Here is a 23318-nt window from a genome sequence, read left to right as displayed (position 1 = left end):
ATCAATCAAAATTTTTTAATGATGCAAATGTGTCAGCACAATAGGCTATGTTATATCTAAACCCAAAATCTCAGTGACTTATGCCAACAAATTGTTCACAGAAGTGTGCATCCAGGGTCAGTGGCACCGACAAAGAGGTCATTTTGAAATGGGGCTGGACTGTCCAGGTCATTCAGTAAGAGGCTCTGGCAAGTCTTACACTGGCAATTAAATGCCTCCCAACAATTCATTGGTTATAACTTGTCATAAGATCCCACCCAACCAGGAAGTATAACCCTTTCACATACCCAGAAGAAGCAAGTTAGAAATATTAATTAATGCCATTGTCTGCCCTTCCAGTCACCACAAATGTGATTCACTTTCCTTCCTGTAAGCACAATAGAATCATCCTCTCCCCAAAGGAGATGACCCAAATGTTCCATCAGTCACTGTATCAAGCTTGAAGTCTAGAATGTCTGAGTGATCTGTGCTAGTCTCTATTCTACATCAGCTCTAGCTGCAAATGAAAGATCAACACATATCCAAGATGTAGCATCTAACATACATGAAAACCATAGCATACTCAATAATACTCTCATTCAGAAAGGAGCTAATGCAACATTTAGCAGTTAACAATCCACATTAATTCCAAAATTCCACCAGACATTTACTGTGGACCCTCTATTTATTGGGGGGTGAGGGAGGGTACCTGATTCTCTGAGAGATGCTCCATGATTGATTATTTCCCATGGTCTTCAGATCTAACTTGGAAAATTATTCCTTTTCCATTACTCTCCTTGGTCATATCTGAAGGGTGGCCTGTTTCCCAACTAAAAAAGTTGAGTATCCAAGTCTTCTTTTTATTTTAAAGTAGTCACAGATGCACAGGTTTTTGTCATCAAAACCGTCTGAAACATTCAGTCAACTTCTTATGTTTTAGATTCTAATCATTGCCATTTGCCAATAACACATTCACAGTTCTGTTGTCTATAAACTTAGATCTTCTGTATTTCTTTGCTTCCTTATTATTGGGAGCAAAGAAACATAGCACGTGTACCTCTTTATTCTCTTTCATGACCTAATTCCTAGTACTTTGGGTCAAACTCATGCTAGTGAGAGACCTAAATAGTTAAATCATTTCTCTGGGCCATTTTGTCCACTTGAAAGGATATTTTTGTGTACCATGTAATTCAGTCAGAGTTTTTAACTATGGCGTACTCGCCATACCTTCAGTTTGATTCTGGCTGCAAGGCTGAGTTTTGATGGGTCTTGGTCATTCAAAATGTATCTCAATTTTTATTTTTACAGTTTGAGGGTTAAGAAGTACCTTCATCTTCCATCTCTACAAGACCCTGAATTTGTGACTCCTCTATTCTCTTTTATTCCTGATTATAAACCTGCCAAACCTTTTCTGAACTCACTTATAATACCTAGCAAAACACAGCCAATAGCAACCATCACATGCTACTAACATTTTGTTTTCTAACCTCTTCCCCTAAGGATATAAGTTCATTAAATTCCTTATCTGTTTTATTTCAGTGAAAATTGTACAAAGTATTTTGCCACTGTGTAACATCATCCTTATAACCTTCAACAACCATTTCCTTACTAATTTATGTTTTGCCTCAAGTTGATGCCACATATTTTAGGATTTTTTTTTCTTTCCTCCTCCTCCATTTTCTCCTCCTCCACTTCTTTCTTCTCCTCTCTCTTACAGCAGTACCTCACTTTCAAACCAATTTTTGTCTTACTTTATTTTTTTGTCACATTGAAAATTCAGTTCAAATTTAGCAGTTTGCCTATAACACTCTCCTGCAATTGAGTTTTTGGTTTGAAATTACATAAGACAGTCATTGTAGTAGTATTTGTATAATGGGTAATTGTGAAGAATCTGTGTGACTGAGCAGCTTATTTCTACATCTCTGCTAACCCTTTATTTTCCCAGTGTGGGATCTCAGACCTCCCTTATAGTAAAGCTTGGAAATAGACTGCAGAGAGGACTCTTTCACGAGGCTGGGGGTAGAGAGTAGGAGAAAGTTACGGGCCCTGGGGGGAAACACACAAGACTGGAGAGGGAGCGGAGTTAGTTCTGATGAGAAGAGCCTTCAGAAACCCCAGTGAATACATGTCAAGAACTAAAGGAGCAGCAACCCACTTGGGGGCAGGACAGTGACAGGACAAAGTACAAAGGAAACAACACAGGATCACAGACCAGAGAGGTCTAATGGCCACTTGCAGGTAGTTTCTTTGTCACTGATGTAAATATTATTTTATTGTTAGGATTTGAAGTTTTGCTGACAAGTGCATAAACTCAAGAGTTCAGGAAAATAAAGCACAAATCTATATTTTTCTAAATGTTTCCATCAGTGATCAGGTCCAGACCACAGATCTCCAAATTGAATAAATTAAGATAATTACAAAAACATATTCATTTCTATGATTTTAAGAAACATTTGGACAAAGGACAAAAACAACAGAACCTTCTTTTAAAACTGAAAATCTATTTCTAATTTTCTGAATGTTGATCTTTTTTTAATTCCCTCGCAGAATGGTGTTGTTAACTGGTGTCTATTACACTTTTCTGCTTTACAAACATGACTCTAAGCATGTGGGTTTCCCCAGTGATTCCCTCAAGGCCTGATTAGCATCTCAATTTCCTTCTTTAATAAAAAATTCAATCAGGACCACTTAATGTTCCTGATTGGATTTTTAAGTACAAATGAAACAGTGGTATAAGTTGAACTGTGAAAGAAGCGCAGGGGAGATACACAGGATCACTTTAGAAAGATCAAAGACAGGACTTTGTTTTAATTTCTTTGCTTCCAGGGGCTATAGACCCAGGCAGGACTCCCTCCTTGGGGTGACCTGGTGAACACATTTGCATTCTTTAGTGCAAAAGACCCACCTTAGAGCAATTTGAGGGAGAGTTCTGGGAACAGAATAAATGGGGCCAAGGCTTTAGGGCACCATTTCTTCTTTAAGGGAAGCCCAGGGATGGAGGAGCAAGTCCTAGAATACTAAAGGAAAAGGTAATGGCCGAGACCAGAGGGGAGAGAAGTGAATTGAGTCCTAGAAAAGTTTTTGAATCTCTTTCAACTAGTTTTATGCAATTGAATTTTTAAAAGGGGCTCTGATTCCTTATTAGAAATGTTTAAAATCTGAACTAAATAGACATTCTATTTATTTATAAATGACTAAGTAGTTGCTACTATCAGGTGTGTGTGTGTATGTGTGTGTGTATGCGCTTGATGTTGTTTCTAAGTTTTATTAATGGTTACGATTTATGATTGATAAAATCTCTTGAGTGATATACTTAGGTAAACTTGATCATCTGTGCATTTGACAAAAATTAGACCATTCTAACCTTTGCCAGACTGAAGAACCTCATCTTTATGAGAGCCTGGAATAAAGAAAAATTAGTTTGGGAATCCAGATCATTTTACCATCAAGTTATCTAGGATTTTTTCCTGCTCTTCCAATATCATGTAAATCCAACTAGTTCATCTCAGAGATTTCCTAGATGCACACAATGTGGTGTTATTAAAAATGTCTGTTCAACACTTACCTGTTATATGAATTTGCTTCTTCCCATAAGCTATCTTTGGAAGCACAGGGCTTCGAGAAAAAACAAAAACAAAAAACTCCAACTTGGGCCTCCCCGGTGGCGCAGCGGTTGAGCGCTGGGTTGCGAAGCTGCCGGCGACCTCTGCCGCGCCGGTTCGATCCCTGGCTGCTCCCCGGTCACCGGAGGAGGGTTCCACATGGTGCGCAGACCTCTCCTGCCGCCCGCTGCTCCCCTCAGCAGTGTACTTTGGTCCTTCTGCCTGCTCTGCTCCCCGCTCTGGCTCTGGTGAATTCTCTCACCCTCCCACGCTTCTGACTGTACCCAGTGCATGTATAAACAAAGAAACAAACAAACAAATAAATAAATAAAAAAAAACATGCCTCTATAAAAAAAAAAAAAAAAAAAACTCCAACTTGCTGATGATTAGTAGCCAATGATCATTTGTAATAATGAATTTTGAAAAGTGGTCATCATTTTTTTTGAAAGATTTATTTTTATTTATTTATGCATACAAGAGCTGGGGTGGAAGCCAAAGGTGCGGGGGCAGGGGGAGAGGATTTACCAGAGACAGAGTGGGGAGCAGAACAGTTGGATCTACTGAAATACACTGCTGAGGGGAACAGGGGGCAAGACAGGTGAGGTCTGCTGTGCCATTTGGGTCAGCTCCTGGCCAGAAATCAAACTCGTGCTGCAGTGGCTGCGGACTGCTTCATATTGCTTAGACTTAACCCCTTGCGCTACCAGGGAGGCCCTGGTCATCACTTTCAAAATAGCTCTATGATTAGAATGGTGAAACAGCATTCCATTGTGCTTGTACCAATTAGAATTTGCACTTTTTGTACACAGATTCAGACAGGCAGAAGACCAAATCACACTTAACTATATCAGAACATTTTGTAAAATTTGGTAAAGCTGCCCCTTGACTGATTGCTACAATAGGAAGCAGAGTGAGTGCCCCCCGTGGGCTTTTCCTTCCAGACTGCACACAAATATTAAAGAGGCAGTTAAGGTGATTTTGTGATGGCAAGAAGAAACCAAGCTTAAAAATTTATGTAACAAAATAAAGAATCTACAAAGAAATTATAATAAAAGTTGGTTGCGTTACTATGTAATATAATAACAATAACAAATTATTATTTGTTTCATTTTTCTGTATAAGAACATTTCCAACTTTGAAGATCTTAGTGCCACATCCCAGATATTAAATCTATGCTATGGGAGATCATCTGTTGTCCTGCATCTATAAATACAAAGCCCAAGTTCTACTGATTAAAAGGAAATCAGTTTCATTGATAAAATCCTGTAAATACCTTCAATCACAAAAGGTTAAAGTACTTCCTCATAAGCTCTTTGAATGATTAACTTTATTGAGGCTAATCACCATACACATAAACTGGAAATAACCTCTGAATTTTATGATAAATTACACATAACCATAAATTCAATATTTACGTGTTTCAGGTGGCTGAACTTGTAACTAGTGAGTTCTTCGAACAAGGCGATCGGGAAAGATCAGAACTCAAACTCACTCCTTCAGTAAGTCCTTTCTTTTATTATGATGTATTTACCCTCTTTAATAACATTTTCAAAAATAACTACAAATCACAACTTCAAAATGGCAAAGTCTTCCTGAAAGTTTAAAACTTTAATTAAACTTAAATGTTAAACACTTTTATTCCCAGGTTTCTGATTAAGAGTAGTGAACAACTTACCACAAGTTTCCTGGACACCCACAGTGACACAAGTAGACACAAGGGAGGGTGTGTAGAGTAGAAAGTGAATAACTTAAAGCTTACTGCTGGTATTTCACATGTGGTCAATAGTTACTTTGAAATAGAAATAAAGAAAAAGCTTAAAGACAAGCTGTCTAGTATTGAAAAGCTAGAACAGACAGCTGCAGTAAATAATGGATATTCTAGATTTTATTTTCCTATTTCAAACTTTCCAAAATCCCCAAAGCAAATCATTTCAAGTCTGTTTCTTTTCTTTGCCTGCAAAATGAAAAGCTTCACCTGGGGAACTAGGTTGTACTAATAGAAATGCAATTTATACTGGATTCATCCATTCAGATATTGTTTGAGAGTGTTTACTGTAGATTCAGAATGATGCTATTTTTACTCATCAAGATGCAAAAGGCATAAAATGCCTCAGTCACTACTCCCAAGGAGGTGGCAACTTCTTTATTCTTAGTGAAAGACTTGCTAAAAACATATAACCAATGACTCTAAGAACAGTGCAATGCATTTTAAAGCCTGGCACAAAATGGTGGATTCAGTGAAGCTTAGGGGTTGTGTCATGGATGTCTTTTTTCTGAGGATTCAAATCAACTGAGTTTTGAAATTTGCAGATATTTATAAGATCTTCAAGTTTTAGATAACTTACTTTGCTCCCATTTCAAAGCAAGAAAAAGCAGAACTCATTCCTAGATTAAAGAGTTTTGACTGCTTAAAGTCAGAACTACATAGTTAAAATAACTGACCAATTATTTTAGTTTCCATATCAACATCTATTTATACAGTTTTCAAAACATCTCTTTATTAGTTTTTGGTGGTGTCTTCAATCTTGACTATAAAAATAAAGCTTCTAGATTGGGATAAAGAATTAATGTGTAAAACCTAGAACAGTACAGAGGATAAACTTCATCTCCATTTTTAAATAAAAGCTTCTCCCTCCTTTAAAAAACAGTTGCAGTGGCATCCTCTGAAAGATATACAATGCAGCGATACCTCTGGACATTTAATTAAGTGAAAAAATATGAGTCAACTGCCAGCATTGGCAAGTTGGAGATGCAGTGGTGTAACACTAAGAAGCTTTTGTCTGGAGACTTGGGTTAGACATTTTCTGAAGACATAATGAAATTAATTTCTGGTGGAAATGGAGCTCTCAGTGCTACCCTCTCCTCACAAAAGGCTACTTAACACAACTGACGAAAAGGCCTGGCTGCTGTGGCAGGGGTATCCCTCACGAGTCCCTTTCCAAAGATCCCTGGAAATGCATCCATCCAGAGCTGACACCTGCTGTGTCCATTATTCCTTGATATTTAGGAAGAAAATTGTCCAGCATCCTCCTTCAGGTAATATTATCCTAAAGATCTATCAGAATTACTTTATGATGACAAACAGTTTTTATTGGAAGCAGTGATTCAGTTAACAAAACATGCTTGAGCACCTCCAGGTAGCCAGCATGAAGCTGGGCACTGTGTGTACAGCCATGAGCAAGTCATCATCTCCCCTTCCCTCAAGAAGCTTGTCAACTGATGGGAGATAGAGACGCTAAATAAAGTCACCCATAATCTGCTACAAGATGCAAAATACTGTAAAGGGAAAGCACAGGGCACTGTGTTATTTCACAATTCAACTCATCAAAAACAAAAGAATCTTTACATTTATGGTCAACTAATTTTCAACATGGGTGTCTAGACAATTCAATGGCAGTGGGGGGGGGAGTATAGTTTTTTTGATAACTGTTGCAGGGACAAGGGGCTATCCACATGCAAATGAGTGACATTGACCCATACTTCTCATCATATCTCAAAATAAACTCAAAATGGATCATAGTAAAAGTAAGCACTAAAACCACAAAACTCTTAGAGAGGAAAACAAGATAGATATCATTTGGTTAGACTAGCAATGGTATCTTAAATATAGTACTAAAAGTACCAGAGATAAAAGATAAATTTAATTTCATCAAAACTTAAAACTTTGTCAAAAGTCACTGTTAAGAAAGTAGACAACCTGGGGCCTCCCCAGTGGCGCAGTGGTTGAGCGCAGTGGTTGAGCGCTGGGTTGCGAAGCTACCCGCAGCCTCTGCAGTGCCGGTTGGATCCCCAGCTGTTCCCCAGCCACCGGAGGAGGGTCCCACATGGCGCACAGACCTCTCTTGCCGCCCGCTGCTCCCCTCAGCAGTGTACTTCGGTCCTTCTGCCTGCTCTGCTCCCCGCTCTGGCTCTGGTGAATTCTCTCACCCTCCTGCCCTTCTGACTGTACCCAGTGCTTGTATAAATAAATAAATAAATAAATCTTTAAAAAAAAATCTGGAAAAAAAAAAGAAAGTAGACAACCTACAGAATGGGAGAAAATATTTGTAAATCATATATCTGATGTGAACCTTATATCTAGAATATATAAAAAACTATTCAACTCAATAATAGAAAGTCACATGCCAATTTTCAAAACAAAGCATCCGAATGGACATTTCTCCAAGAATATGTATAAATGATTAGTAAGCACATAAAATGATGCTCAAAATCATTAGTCATCAGAGAAATGCAAATCAAAACCATAGTGAGATACCGTTTCACACCAACTAATATGACTAGAATCAAAAGAACAGACAATGACAAGTGTTGCCAAAGATGAGGAGAAACTGGAACTTCATACATACATTGCTATATGTAAAATGATGCAGCTGCTTACAAAACAGCTTGGCAATTCCTTAAAACATTAAACATTAGAACTAACACAGGGCACAACAACTCTACCTCTAGGTATATCCCGCAAAGAAAATCCACCCAAAAACTTGTACTTGAGTGTTCATACCAGCACTATTCATGATCACTGTGAAGTGCAAACAACCCAAATTTCCAACAATTGATGGATGGATAAATAAAATATAGCATGTTTTATACAATGTATAATTATTTGGCAATAAAAATAAGTGCTGATGCATACTACAGGGATAAGCCATGAAAACATTATGCTACATGAACGAAGTCAGTCACAAAAGACCATCTATCACATAATTCCATTCATTTGATATGTGCAGAACAGACATATGTGTAGAAGCACAAAGTAGATTGGTATTTCCCTAAGTCTAGGTGGTTTGGGAGTGAATGAGAAGTGACTAATTGGTAGTATTCTTTTGGGAGTCATAAAAATGTTCTAAAGTTAACTGTAGCAATGGTTGCACTACTAATTGTGAAAATACTGAAAAACACTAAATTAAAGAGACAAGAAGTATATGATGCTCCAGGAAGAATAATTAAATAAGAAAATTTCAGAGAGCAATGAGAGTTACAGAGCTTCCTATTTTTTAAAGGAACATCTTGAACTGAGACTCATGTAGTTCACAAGAACCATCCCTTTCTCCAGCATATTCACAGCCTTCCCAAATTCTTCCTTTAACATTTCACCTGGGAGACACAGTGGGCATTACTCCTTTGGGAGTAGAGGCTTCCCGAATTTGCAGATATTTCCCTCAGTAGCACCCTCTATCTTGTTTTGAGTCTTGGCAGCTAGTGATTTCTGCCCCATCCACACCCACCCTCACTCACCAGCCTGTGGGATGCAGGATTTTTCAACATCTCTGGACCAAGGGAGCAAGTTGAATTTACCCTCATGACTTATAAATGCCATGATGATGCGATGCCACTTTTATCTGAGGAAGCAATGTGGTAGGTCAAGGTCAGTGGTTTCTTGGACACTGGCCTTATTCCCTGGGAACAAAGGAGGGGAAATTCTCTGGGCGTAGACCTGGCAGTGTTCCAGGAATCCATTTTACCCTCCAAGTCCAATTGATTGTTTCCTTTGCTATGGCATTCTCTCAAAACTATACTCCAATTTTCAAAACATCATTCTATCATAAAAGTTAAAGGCTGGGAATGAAGAGAGAGTGAATACCTCTAGCCATCGTCCATGCAACAATAAATAAAAATTTAGAAAATTTTAATGACAGAAACTTATTGAAAAAAACCTCACAGAATTGAAATACCAACACCTCACCCTGAAAAATTAATAATAAACAGTATCAGTTTAAAATTAAATTGCCTTTAAGGATCTTTTCCAAAGTAGCCCCTTCTATCCCACCTCTTTCACTACAAAAATAAAAGCCTGTGTTATTTTTGTGGCAATAAAACATCTCCTCTTCTCCTTGACTTGTACCCAATTCCCAATGACCTGATGACTTGATTTAGTGGCAGTTACCTATATCTGAAGACAGATTTTGACCCTAAGGAGTTGTGTGCTATAAAGTTCAAATAAATTCGCTTACAAATCTCATAAAAGAGGTGAAGATACTTTATTTCTCATCATAGGTAAAAGGAAAGAAAGTATGTGTAAAGACTGATTGTGATTTGTGAAGTGTTCAGTTGGCAAAAATTGGATCATTTTGGCAAAGTGTTTGACACAGCACCTGTAAAATACTCCAGTGATAAAGCAGGGTTCTCCTCTCCCGTTTCAGGCTATTTTTGATCGGAATCGAAAAGATGAACTGCCACGGTTGCAACTGGAGTGGATCGACAGCATCTGCATGCCGTTGTATCAGGTAATTGTGATGGGTGGGCCTGCATGTCCTACGCTTGCATTACTTTTGAATACAGTAAGCGCATATACTTTCGAAAGCATTTTAGGAGAAAACCTCAGGATATGTATGTTGCCAAGAACTCAGGGTACAGTTTATCTTTTCTTAGATTTCTGACCCTCCCTGAGAAGAGATGCAACTAGGAGATGGAGGACCCAAGTTTTCTACCACTTGTGAGCTATTCTCCATGGACTTCAACTCCTTCTATACCCAGGGATAATAATACTTTATCTCATTAGTTCCCAGACTGGGCCTCATGGAAAACAAATATCCAGCCACACAGCCTGACAAATCTCTCTTCAAAGAGAGCTTTCAGGCCCCAAAACTAGGAACCTCCCATGCACATTAATATAGTAAAGCCTGGGAGAAGTCCTTCAGCAAAGAAGGACTTGTTTAGCATTGATTAATTCTCAAACATTTTTTTAAAAGATTTATTTTATTTATTTATGCATACTAGAGCTGGGGTGTAGGCCAGAGTTGCAGGGTGGGGAGGGGGTGAGAGGATTCACCGGAGACAGAGTGGGGAGCAGAACAGGCAGATTGACTGAAATACACTGTTGAGGGGAGCAGAGGGCAAGACAGGAGAGGTCTGCTGCGCCGTGTGGGTAGCTCCCTGGCCAGAGATGAAACTCATGCTATAGTGGCTGCCGAGAGCTCCATATTGCTGAGACTTAGCCCCTTGCCCCACCAGAGAGGACCCAATTTCTCAAACATTTGGCCATGGAAATCCTTTTCATTTTTCATGACTTTTCTTATATTAATATCATGTGAAACAGAACGGTTCCCTAAAACATGGTTTTCTTCTGACCTCATAATAAGACCATGAGGTTTTACAAACTGCCTTCATCTTAAAAATCTGCCTCTCTCTGAGCTGCAGGGGCCAAATGCTGCCCACCAAATACTGGCAAGATGCATTGCTGTCCACAGCTCTGCAACCTGGTGTTCGGGACCCTGCTTCTGGCAAGGAGACAAGAGTCATGGGCTGTGAATGTTCACACTCCACTTTGTGAGTTCGAATGAGGGCTGGCATCAGTTGGCACTACAGTTTAGTGTACATTGCCTTTTAATTGTACTTCTAAGCATTTGCTTTCATGTATAAAACCTGGCAAGTCCTTTACCCCCCACCTTGCTCAATCAGACTGAGCTTCTTTTCTAACTTCAAAGTGAGAAACACATGCAGGGAAAGCAAAACCGCTTTAGCTTCTCACTCTGTGTAACTCCATTAAAAACACAGTATTGTTTTTTAAGGACCTCACAACCATTAAGTTTCAGGCTTATCTACCACTTCGTTTTCAACGCTTTTAGAAACTGCTGAGCCCTGTCACATTACCCTAAAAAAAAAAAGTCTAGAATACTGTCTTGAACATGGAAATGTAATTTTTAATGACTATAAATAACAAAAGTGAGTTTAGTTGTTTGTTTTATGTTATCCATTAAACATGTGATAGCAAAAGTCAGACAAATAAAGTTTTAAAATAATTTAAAGCAGATCATTTCAGTTATAGCTATAATATTGTCAGTGTGCAAACTGACGGGTACTTGGCCCGCTCCAAATTGGTTCTGCCATCAACCACAAGAAGACAAGGATACTTTTAGTGTGAAGGAACTTTAATAGATTAGTGTGCAGAGTGAGGGAAGAGAAAGGATAGAGTTTGAAACACCCAAAGTTGGCCTCCCCAGTGGTGCAGGGGGTTGAGTGCCGCACTGCAGAGACTGCAGCCTCTGCAGTATGGGTTTGATTCCTGGCTGGCCAGGGAGAGACCCACATGGTGCGGCAGACCTCTCTTGCCTCACCCGCTGCTCCCCTCAGCAGTGTCTTTGGTCCGATCTGCCTGTTCTGCTTTCCGCTTTGTCTCTCACCCTCCCGTGCCCTCTGACTGTACCCCAGTTCTCGTATAAATAAATAAATTCTCAAATGCCCAGACAAACAGGATTGGCCCAAAGTGGGGCTGCCGAGGCCTGAAAGGTTGCCACAAGTTTTAGACACCTTCTGGCAGGGACCCACAGAAAAGAAGCAGAAAGTCTGGGATGAAAGAAGCAAAATGAAAGTACAAATCAAAGTAATGGCTCTCATTGTCAGCCTCCCCACAAGGCTCTCACCTATGTCTCTTCCAGGTGTCTCTATTTCTCTCAACTCTACGTTTCTCCTCCAAGTCCCTGGTGCAAATAAGGAAACGCACCCTTTTCCCTCAAATGTCTCTCCATGTGTCTCCTCCATGTCCCCCTCTGTCCTCCTGGTATTCTCTAAATCTTCACCTGGCAGCTCAGCTCTCACCGTCATTAGATGGGCAGGGAACACGGAAGCTCCCCCTTTTATGGAGCTTCCTTCCTCTCTGAAACAATATAATGTTCTTTTGTTTAATGAAAGACCGAGTCAAAAAATTAAGATGAATATTGCCCTTCTTATAGAGAGTCCTCAATTCCTTTTCGTCCTGTCTCTTCCTCCCATCCTCTCTCCCCTGGTATCTGAGTAAGCTGGGTCCCTTGTGTAAAGCCCACAGCTCTTGGGTCAGGTATATCCTGCTTTGCTAAATTGACCTTGACTATCCATGTCGAATTATTTTTTAATGTTCTTCAGTTAGTTTCCTGTGCATACCTGGGTGATATATGGGATGAAGAAACTCGAATTACTGTGGGTAAAGAATGAGGATGTGTATTGTGGTACTATTTTTGGTACTAGTTTACTAGCTATTTTGAATGTTATAAGTTACTTTGGAATGAACCCAAAGTCTCCATACCCCTTGTAGGTGACTTTAGGCAAAGCTGGGAAAAAATCCATCCAGAGCTTTTTCACATTAATTTAATTGCTTTATTGTTGATTCACACATGTTCGGGCTTGAACTGAAAATAGCATATCCCAGAATTTAGGGAGTAATATTACCACATCACATTATCTATCATTCCTGATTTTTCGTGTCTGTTTTACTTTACTCTTATCTGGGAGGCAAGACACACCCATCTGTTGTCATCCATGGGGAATGAAAACACAGCAAGATTAAGTGAGGCTCTCATCAAATCAGAATTGTGCCCCCACCCCCCACCACCCCTCTCTTCCAGGGCTCAGGTTTCGGTGCAGTGGCCTTTCTGCTGCCCCACCCCACCGCCATTGACTCTTTCTTCATCATCTTGTTTTATTATTAAACTACTGGGGAGAGTCATGCATTCTAAAGAAAAACATGGAAGTAGCTGTTTGTAAAAGTTCACTTCATATCTGCAGCTCTGTCTTCTTGGTTAATGTGCTCTTTATTGAAGTCTTTATCATCACTAATTTAAAAAAAAATCTCACAAATTTCATTTGTAAATTCTTTGCAAGGCTTTGAAACCAATGTTTCAAAGAGCTCTCAAATGGAAACTTTGTAGTGATTTTATCTTACTTTTTTTTTGGAACTGAGGTAACATTGGTTCACATGTTTTGGGGGTATAGGGTCTCCTCCTCTGAGTATCCATATCCACCACCAAAGCACCCACGGTCCATCCCCCATAATCTGTCTTGGTCCCTCTCCACTTTGTTCTCACTCCTCCTTCTCGCCCTCTGGTAGCCTCCCTTCTCTAGTCAGTATGGTCTGTGGTTCGTTTGGCTTTATATGACCCTTTGTTGGGTCTCTCTACAGTGTACATGTAAGCGACACATCTGGTATTTGTCTTTCTTCTTCTGACTTATCTATGGTCTGTGTACTAGTATAATCCCTTCCAGCTCCATCATGTGGCATATATGCCACATCTTCCTGATCCACTCGTCTCTTTGGGGGCACTTAGGTTGTTTCCATAGTTTAGCTACAGTCAGTAGTTCTGCAGTGAATTATAGAGTGATTTTAACTATCTTCTCTGAGTATTCCTATTTTGTTTCAACGCATGCAGTTGGTTTTTTTTTTTTTTTTTTTTTTTTTTTTTGCTATTTAACTAGGTGATCTCACATTAACTTGTGCTCCAAAGCTGAAATGAGATCAGTGAGCAGACCAGTTTCTTGGGAACATCATTTTCCTGATGCTCAGCACTAGTTGTCATTGGTGGGACAGCACAAAATCTTGAAGAAATGACTCACCAAGCAGGGGAAAATCACTGATATGATACCAGTCACTGAGGCGAATTGTCTAGGGGACTCAGGTTCTTGCTGAAAGGCCAGTGGGGATGTTTGAATGTGAAAGCAAAATAATAAGTCTGAAAGGATAGAAGGCAAGTGGGAAGTTATGCAGGTGGCAGCAATCCCAAATCTGATGGGTCTGAAATGACATGGTTGGAATTACTGAATTTAAGAATCCAGTGTGACCTTGCTAAATCAGTCTGGGCATAAGGCAAAAGGTTATAAAATAATAGTACATGAGACAAAAAAAAAAAAAATGTCCCTTTAATGGCCAGGGCTTGACCCAAGGAGGCAAGAAACCTCATATAGAGCCTGAGATTAATTATACAGAGAGCAGGCAGCCCTTGCAGGTTTGCTACAGAGGTGGAGTCTAGAAAGGGCGAAACTTAACCAAGGGTACTCCATTGTTGGCAGTTGCTGGGGGTGGCAGGAGGACAGAAAGGGGAGTTTTGTAGGGAGGGTAGAGATGCAGCAGGCAGTAGATACAAGTATAACCTCCTTGCTTTATTGATTTGCACTGGGTAATTTAGTTTTAAGCCATAGTTTTGAAAGGGTTGTGCTTATCAAATACCAAAACAGATCAAGCACTTTCCACTTACACCCCTGTTGGCTGAGTTTTTTAATCTTCTCCAAGCATTGGGAAAGATTATCCCTACTCTCAGGGTTCAGAAGGACTGCTTATTTGTGTGCCTAGGTGGGAAGCCATGAAAAGTACACAGGTACCTTTTGAAAGGCCACTGCAATTAAATTCAAACTTATTTCTAGAACACTTAAATTTCCAATCAATGTGGGCCTGTGTTGAGGGAAAACAGTAAGAAATCCTTCCCCCAGAAAATCTACTCATTAGTAAATTACCTAAGTAATCTGGTCATTGATTGAAGGTGACAGAAAACATATAAAACCATATATATATATATATATAAAGCAATGGGTAGGGAAGGAGCAAGCAGAAAACAACCCTAGATTCATGGATAGTTATGTAGAAGTGAGATGTGATATGTTTATATGCATATATTTATATGTAAGTGTCTAATTCTCTAGAACTTACTTGTCTTTTTAATCTTATGACTCCAAACTTTTCTTGGGGAAAAAAAAAAATGGTCCTAACAGGCAGAAGCCATGATTTATCGGTGACAGCATTTTAATCAGGAGGCATATAGGAAGCCAGGAGTGGGCAGGAGACCATCAAAGCGTGTTCCCCAAGAGAAGACTGAAGCCCTGGTTAGTTAGCTCTGTCCTAGCAGGGTATCTCGGAGGAATACATTGACATCTGATTCCCTTGCTTTCTGCTGTCTTTGCACCCTGCTGGGGATCCATTAGCCTGCTGCTCAACATCTTTAGAGGGAAAAAAATAGAAAGAAAGAAAGAAGGAAAAAAAGACACCATCAAACTTTGAAGTCAGTGCTGCAGCCTTAGGGATAAACAGAAAACCTGATGTCCCAGCCTCACACTGAGCTTCTCTTTGCAATAGCAAGCTAAGTTTTTGCCCTTTATTTTCATTCTCACTTAATCAAATCTCGGTGTACCTAGAATTTCAATGATGCACAGAGACATTATAAATCTTCTGTTTGCTAAGGATTAGCCGGCTTAATTTTTATTCTGAACATCATCAGATTTTCAGCTTCTCCCAAACTAGCTTTGGATTTTGGAGTAGTTTTTTTTTTTTTTTTTTCCACAGATAATGCAAAAGGGCTTTAACTGGACAGGATCTCCATTAAAAGAAGGAAAAGTTCAGCAAGAACATCTTTTTTTCTTTTTTTAAATTAATTCCCTGGGGTTTCTGAAACATCTTCTGAGCATCTAATATTAAAATTATTGTAACTTTTGTTTTTCTTTTCCTGACTCATGTTATAATGATACTTTCACTGGATGGAATTATTAATAACTTTTCTGGGGAGAAGGGAGAAAAAAGTCTTTAAGACATACTTGAAAATATAGAGACTGAGAGTTAGAGTTGCTAGGCTGGGTGTGAGTGTCGAGAGCCCTGTGTGCAGGCCCTGGTCACCAGCTCTCGCTGCAAAGTCCAGGGTCCTCGTAGTAGCCTCTCTGGGCGAGCCTCCACCAGCTGCATAGTCAGCTGGTCTTCTTGACATTTGCTCAATCCACGTGAGACATGAATTCCTAGCTTTCTCTCCACCCTGCTATCCACACAACTTTCTCAGTCTTTTCTAACATGCTGCCTGTGCCAACTTGTTACAGAAAAATTTTGTCTTTTTTCTGAATAGGCTCCAAGATTCAAGAGACACTCCCAAGATTTGACCCCCAGGGAATATGAAGCCAGCACGCTCACTAATTTCATTTTCACATTTTATCTCAAAAGTGTAGGTTTTTTGTGGTTTACAGACTCTTCCACTATAAACTGTCTTCCAATCTTTTGCCAAAATGATCTTTCTTTAAGAAAAAAAAAATCCCTCTATTTAAAATCCTCAGGTTACTGCCACCATCTACAAGACACCTTCCAGATATCTGGTTTAGCCCCTCTTGGGGTACACGTAGAAATTCCCCCACCCATCTGGGTTCTTCTAAAGCTGAATAACACAAATTAACATCAGACAGACTAATGGGGGTGGGAAAGACCAAATTTAATAACACACATATGGAAAATTTACATGGCTGTAAATCCTAAAGTAAATGGAAAAAACTAGAGGTTTATCTCCTATGCTAAGGGACCTGGGGATTTTAAGAAGAAAAAAGGGACTTACGTGGAGCAAAGGGGGTGACTTCATATAACAAAACCTTGCCTCTAGATATTTGCCCTGCCTTCAGAGATTTCTCTGAAGGAGGTGATTTCTGGGGATGTCCCTAAATCTAGGTAATCTGCATTCTTTGAGAAAATGGTAAGTTTCTTCTGAGGCTCATCCACATACCAAAGTGACATATTGCACTTTGTAAAAACATAAAACACCTACTCTGGACATTTAAGGGAAAAGTCTTTCTGAACCCCTCTGCCTCGGCCGCATCTCCTGTCCTCCTGTAACAGGGTGGTCCCCAGGAAAGGGGGAGGTTCCCTGCCCCACCCAAAGGAGGGTGGAGCTGAGCAGGAAGAGGAGAAGCTGCAGAGGAGACTGAGGAAGGAAGCAGGATGGAGCCAGGAGACCTGGAGGAGGCGCATGGAGCCTAGAGACACGTAAAGAAACTCCTCCCCACTTCTTCACCCAGGAACCCTTTGCTACAAAACACTAGACTCATTCGTCCTTCATCTCTTGTCTGTCTGTCATTCTCTTTCTCTCTGTCTCTGTTCTTGGGGCCATCTTACACCAGGTAGCCAGCACAGTGCCTAGCACACTTCAGCTGTTCCGTAAATGTTTGTTGAACAAATAAAGAAACAGAACACTCAATGATGGCATGCAGTGTTGCAGAATTAATTATAAGCAACGGCATATGTATGAAGTAAAAGTAAAATGTCATTTTCAATGATCATCTATAAGTATATAAAACTATTTATCAGAGTATGCATTCTTATATTCCTACCCACAATCTCAAGTATATGGCCTATGATTTCTTTTTAGAAAGTGGTTCAGTTCTCATTATGGTTGAATTGGCTCTTAATTCTAATGTGAAAGACCCATTTAGAGTTATGCATTTCTCAGGGCTTTGACTTTTTCCACTAGGAAATACATGAAATTTTCTCTTATCCAACACTATCAGAAAATACAGTCTTTATAGAAAGAACTAGCATATATACATAGATTTCAAGAAGCTTGTATATTGTATACATAATTTCAAGAAATTAAAATACAATAAAACACTGTATTTATCATGATTAAAACTTAATCTTTCTTTGACTTAGAAGACTTTTTAGATCCTATAGTGCCTAACATTTATTAATGCAAATGTCAAATAATAATGTGCTCTGCAGGATGAAATGCTGAATAGCAGAGAGGGCTCATTAATAGAAGCACATTCAAGTTCATGTAGCTTCCTACTCCAGGATGCTAAGAATCAGGTACAGGTCTTTCACACCATTGGCTACATCTGAGAGTTCTCCCTGAATACCTACCATGCCAGGATATTTGATTTCTTAGAGAATTTCCCAGCTTCAAAAGTGAGTTTGACTTTATAAGTTAACCAAGTCCATGCATATTGTCTTGTAAATAAAATGGACTTTAATTTGTTTTATTTCATGCAATTAAAAAAACACCCTTTTTTTTTAAATACAGTAGCACCTAATCTATTCCTATTCATATGCATTTTGTGAGCCCAAAGCTGCTATCATGAGCCCTTATTAAAAGGCTGGAATCTGGTGAAAGTTATAAATACATTTCCTAATAGGACTTTTGAGGATTGAATTTAAGATAAAAATTTATTTATCCAGCTCATCAGCATAAATAACATTTCAAAAGTGTTTCTGTATTGGAATCATGAATTTAAAATTCACTTAATCCCAAGATCATACAAGGTTTGGAATGTTGTCTATACTTAAATTGCTTTTGGATTTTCTCTAGAAAGCATATTTTAAAAGCTGATTTATCGATTTTTCATGGCCCTCTCTTATTTGATGCTCTTCAGAAGAAAAAGGAAGGAAGCAAAGAGGGAGTGAGGGAAGAGGAAACTTGCATTTTTTTTAAGCAGAAAGGGAATCAAGGCTTCTTACAAAAACAATTTTTTTTGCACTATAGTGTCTCTCTAAAATTTCTACAATTTAATATTCATTTGGAGGATCAACATTGTTTGAACTCCTGAGAAGTGAAGCATAAGATAAACATAAAGCATTCTTATTATGCTATTGCCAAAAAAGAATCCTCTGTACTATTCTAAATGTCTCCTAGGAGAATTCAAGGAGACACTACCAGGATCCTCAGTTATCACTACTCTCTTAATTATTATAGCTGCAGCTGTAAAAAATTCAAATAAATAACTCAAGGCACACTGCCTCACCTATGTAAGCAGATACTACATGGCAGCATGAGCAGAGAAAGTCAGGTTCTCAACTTCATGCACCAATCACAATAGTAACCTAGCAGGGGAGTGTGTTCCCCAAGTCCAAAATGAAGTGGAAGACTTCTATCAGATGGAGCTTTAGATAAGAAGGTCAATATTAAAGTCCTAATGCTATGAAGACTAAAGCATATTTTTTCATACTGAATATTGACTATACTGACCACTGGATAAGGACTTTAATATTAAAGTTTACAATGTGCTTTTACATACATAATTTATTTGAACCTAACTCTGTGAAGGAAGAAAACACTTCATTCTGGATCCTATAATGTCTCATGGTCTAACTTTCACATATGAGGACACCAAAACCTAGAAAACCTAATAACCTTGGTCTGAGCAAAGCAGTTAATACACAGCAGAGGCAGCAGTTCAAAGCCAAGTCTTCTAGTTTCACTTCTCAGTTTTTACTGTTTTGCTTTTCCCCAGGAGGAAAGTAGGTTTCCATTTTGTCACACAGTTCTCTCTACCTTTATAAACCTCCACTTAGCAAATAAACTCTGAAAAGAACAAGTGAGTTGGTTACTATAGAAACTTTCAGTAATATTTTATGTCAAGTTGTCCTTGATTTAATACTTTTCACATGTAAAGTGAGTTGATGCTGCCAATAAAGATGACAGGTTAACTCACTAGTTTATCTCTTCATCTTTCTGAGAATTCCATTAACATCATAAGGGCATTTTTAAAAAGATATGCACTTTCCTGGGTGAGGGGAAGAGGCTAGAAGAATTTTGAGGATCAGGATAGACAAGTATAGATGGCCTTACATAGACTTTTCGTAGAAGTAAGGATGTCAACTTTCTAGGTAGGATTCTGAAGGAAATCAGGAACACAGTAAAGAAAACATAAATTACCTTAGAGAATACCTAAATTGTCAGGACATGCTGATAGAAGAACTAGGGACCTCACATTCTCTGCTTGATGTGAGACCCTTTCATGCTTTCCACATGATACACATTTTTACCCACGTACACCAGAGTGTTCGCTTTGGTCACTTAAAGGAAAGTTCACAGCATGTTTCCATGTTTCTAATACAATTTTTCATATTATCCTTCGAAATGGTATCCCAATCAGTTGACTTGTCAAAATGTATTCAATCTTTCTCTACTCTTTTTTTCTTGCTAAGAGTTAATACTGAAGTGAACACTTTTGTTCAATATTTACTGACTTATTAATACAATAAGTAAAATAAATAATAAAGTTGCATTTTGTTTTAAAAAACAATATAGACTCTTAAGGACAACAGAATGTGAGAGGAGATACGGTGTCCTCAAATATTACGAGCTGAAACACAATGACCTAGAATTTCTGTCAAAGGGGAAAGCAATAGGAAGTAAGCAGCTGTCTTTCATTAGGAATTCCTGAGTGTCTGCACTTAGAGGGACCATGTATAGTCAAGAGAGAGAAGGGCTCTTTGCCTCTATTCCTGTTGCTACTGAACAATGGATTCACTGTCTGATATACATCAACACCGATTATTATGACACCAGGATTTGAGAAAAGAAGCTTTACTGCAAAGTTGACTATCAACAAGAGGAAACATCAAAATGGGGTTTTGAGTAATATTTAAGGGTTAGTGGAACTAAGGATTTCTGAAAAATGTAATTTGGTAGAGTCTGATCCATTGCTTTTTGCTGAATCACAGTGTACGTCAATTTTGTGTCGAGAACCATCACAAAACTGAGCACCCCTCACTTCTTAATGCTGTTTAACCAGGAGCCATTTTTCATGGCTGTTTTTCATTGTGGTGAATGAGAGGTCACCTGAAGGACACTGTATGTTCTTCTGGGCCTGCACTCTGGATGACATCTTGTCACCTTACAATCTGTTTTCTCTTTATTTAAAATGGGTATGCAGATTTTTGTCTCCTTGTTTTACTCTCGCAAGCCCACCCAGCAGTTTTTACAAACTAAGCAGAAACAGGAAAGGGCCATCATGAGCACCACAGTTTCACAGCTGCCACGACTCCACTCTGATCTGTCATGGTCAGCAAATCCCTCCCCAGTTTTACCCCCTCATTCCATCCTTCACATTAACACCGAAGTTATCTTCATAAAGAAGATAAAGGAGGGTCTTGTGGACCCTCCTTAACTCCCCATTACTAAAGGGAAAAATATAAGCTGGCATTTTTGACCTTCCCATGCTTACCTCTTTTCCCTCCTTCCTTTGTACACACTGCTCCTGATGTAACTGGCCACCAGCTATTTCCCAAATGCTACCCCAGTAGTGCTCCACACCCCCTGTGCCTTCATTCACACAACTATCTCTGCCAGGCCTACCTTTCCCTCTTGTCCTACACCAAATCCTACTCTTACTTTAGGAATGAGCTCAGGTGACAGCCTCCTAGTAGACCCTCTATTTGTCCTCAGGATGTAGATATTGCAACCTCTGGGGCTCTTTGCGTTTTCCTTTATCAGCACATTATACCTATCTGCACTCATTCTTCATTACTCAGCCACACTAAGTACCACCAACCCCCACCCTTATCCAAGCTGGAGCGGCAGATGTATGTTGTTATCTAGCTATTGGGAGACCCCAATAACCTCAGCAGTGCAACTAGCACAGAGTACCAGAGAGAAAGGAGTAGGTTATCACATTGCTACTAGGAGATCTCACGTTCATTCAGCACCTTGTGCATTCTTCCTTCCCTGAAATAACCTGCCATTCCTGAGTTGCCCTGTGGCGGGCATTAGCATTTCTGTCTTTATTTCATGGATGAAAAACTAGAGAGGTTATACTTCCTGCTCAGAATCACCCCAGTGAGTTAGGGGGAGTTTCAGCGTTCGAGCCAATGCCTCCTACAAGCAAAGGGAGGGATAAACTACAGAACCATGACATAGCAGTAAAGGAAATTATTCTCCAAGTCCTTGACTTAATGTCATCTATGATGTTAATGTACTGATGGTCTGAATAGCTGAAAAATCTAAGCAGAAAGGAGAAACAGAAACAGAGACATATGAAGGAGATAGAGGAAAGGAGAAAAGAGAACTAAAATGAGGCAAAACTAGTGGAGTGTTTATAGAAGTGTGCGCTTTCCAATCTAGCCTCTGCACACAGAGACCCTAAAGCTCACTCTCCTCACCTTTCTTTTTATGACGCACCACTGATCCTCTTACAGGCTTGAATAAAAGTAACTCCAGTCTGCTATGTTTTTAAGGTCTTTGGCATTACAAAGTAATTTTTTTTTTAGGGCAAATGGAATTGATGATAATTAATATTCCCCTTCCTAAGAGTCAGAACCTAGGAGGATGAAGTAGGTGAAAAATTTTTTGGGTAAACAGTATACATTAAAGCAGTATACATTAAATGATGACCTGTGAGTCAGCATTACTATTTTTAACATTAGTATCCTCTCTAAGCTTTGTAGCCTCTGTTGGTAATTTTGAATAATTATGTCCAAACTGCCCATCTCACTAAGAGGTGGTTGAGTCTGTTACAACATTTTTGAGCACTTCCTATGTCCCCAGTGACACACTGACTTTCCAAGTATTACCCGATTTAATCCTCTTAGCAATGTATAGTTAGATAGTATTATCATCCCACTTTTCAGATGTGAAAACTGAGGCTAGAGAGTTTCTGTAACTTGCTCAAAAGTACACAGGTATTAAGTGACAGCGCTTAGATACACCCCCTCAACTCCATGCTTTCAGAGCTGTGCTCCTGTGACCTACTCCGCAGGCAATGTGTATGTAGGCTTGTATGCTACACAAGCCCCATATCCTTGTTGGGCCACCTTCAACATAAACAACATGGTGTTGGAATATCCATATGATTACCGGGAAGCGAACTTGCAGGTCATCTGTAAGTAAAGAAAGGGACACCCGGTAAGGTCGCTGTGGTAGCAAAGCTGGGTTTAGAAACCGAGACTCTGACCTTCAGTTGAGGGTTTGTCCCAATACATCCCTGCCATCTACGTTTAAAATTTGAAGCATGTTATCTCAAAATTTGTAAAGCTATCCCAAAGAGACAAAACTTAAAAAGGAAATCCGTATGAGTAGTGACGCAGATTTCAAACAAGCAGAAAGCAGATTGAAGCAGGGAGTTTGTTTTGAAGGACAGCACGGTGAATCAAGATGCCTCCAAGAATGGGGGAAATGGAATGAAAAGTAAGCAAACAAGGTAGAAAAGACAGCCCTGAGAGAGCCTGAGAAACTGAACAGAAACAGGAGGAAGATAAATGGATAATTTAACAGCCGTTCAGTTTTTAAGAAAGACAAAGAGCAAGCTACATTGCATCAGAAAAGGCCTAGAAATGATGATGGATGAGGCCCTTCAAATGAGTGGTGAACACAACAGAATCACAGTTGCCTGCACTATTCCCAGCTGAGGGCAAATTTGAGGAACTAAATAAGGATATGAGACTGATACGAATTGAAGAGTTTTTCAAAATCTATTTAATGGCTAGGCAGGGGACATTGATCGCTTTTCAGAGGAAATGTTTGGGATCAATGAGGTAGT

The 23318-nt window shown here is 39.3% G+C and overlaps 1 protein-coding gene across 1 annotated transcript in view; it reads left to right on the top strand.

The window, feature by feature from the left end:
* Nucleotides 1–23318, top strand: part of PDE11A (phosphodiesterase 11A) — a gene marked incomplete at its 3' end in the record, with an annotated part of 328181 nt that overhangs the window by 285359 nt on the left and 19504 nt on the right. The window contains exons 18-19 of the mRNA XM_084238078.1: nucleotides 5006–5080; nucleotides 9722–9805. Of these exons, the coding sequence (XP_084094204.1) occupies nucleotides 5006–5080; nucleotides 9722–9805 (159 nt within the window). The remainder of the gene's footprint in view (nucleotides 1–5005; nucleotides 5081–9721; nucleotides 9806–23318) is intronic.

The sequence above is a fragment of the Talpa europaea genome, assembly GCF_964194135.1.
Source record: "Talpa europaea genome assembly, chromosome: 1".
NCBI lineage: Eukaryota > Metazoa > Chordata > Mammalia > Eulipotyphla > Talpidae > Talpa > Talpa europaea.
Note: the sequence above shows the minus strand (reverse complement) of the source record. Positions and strands in the feature narration are given on the sequence as shown.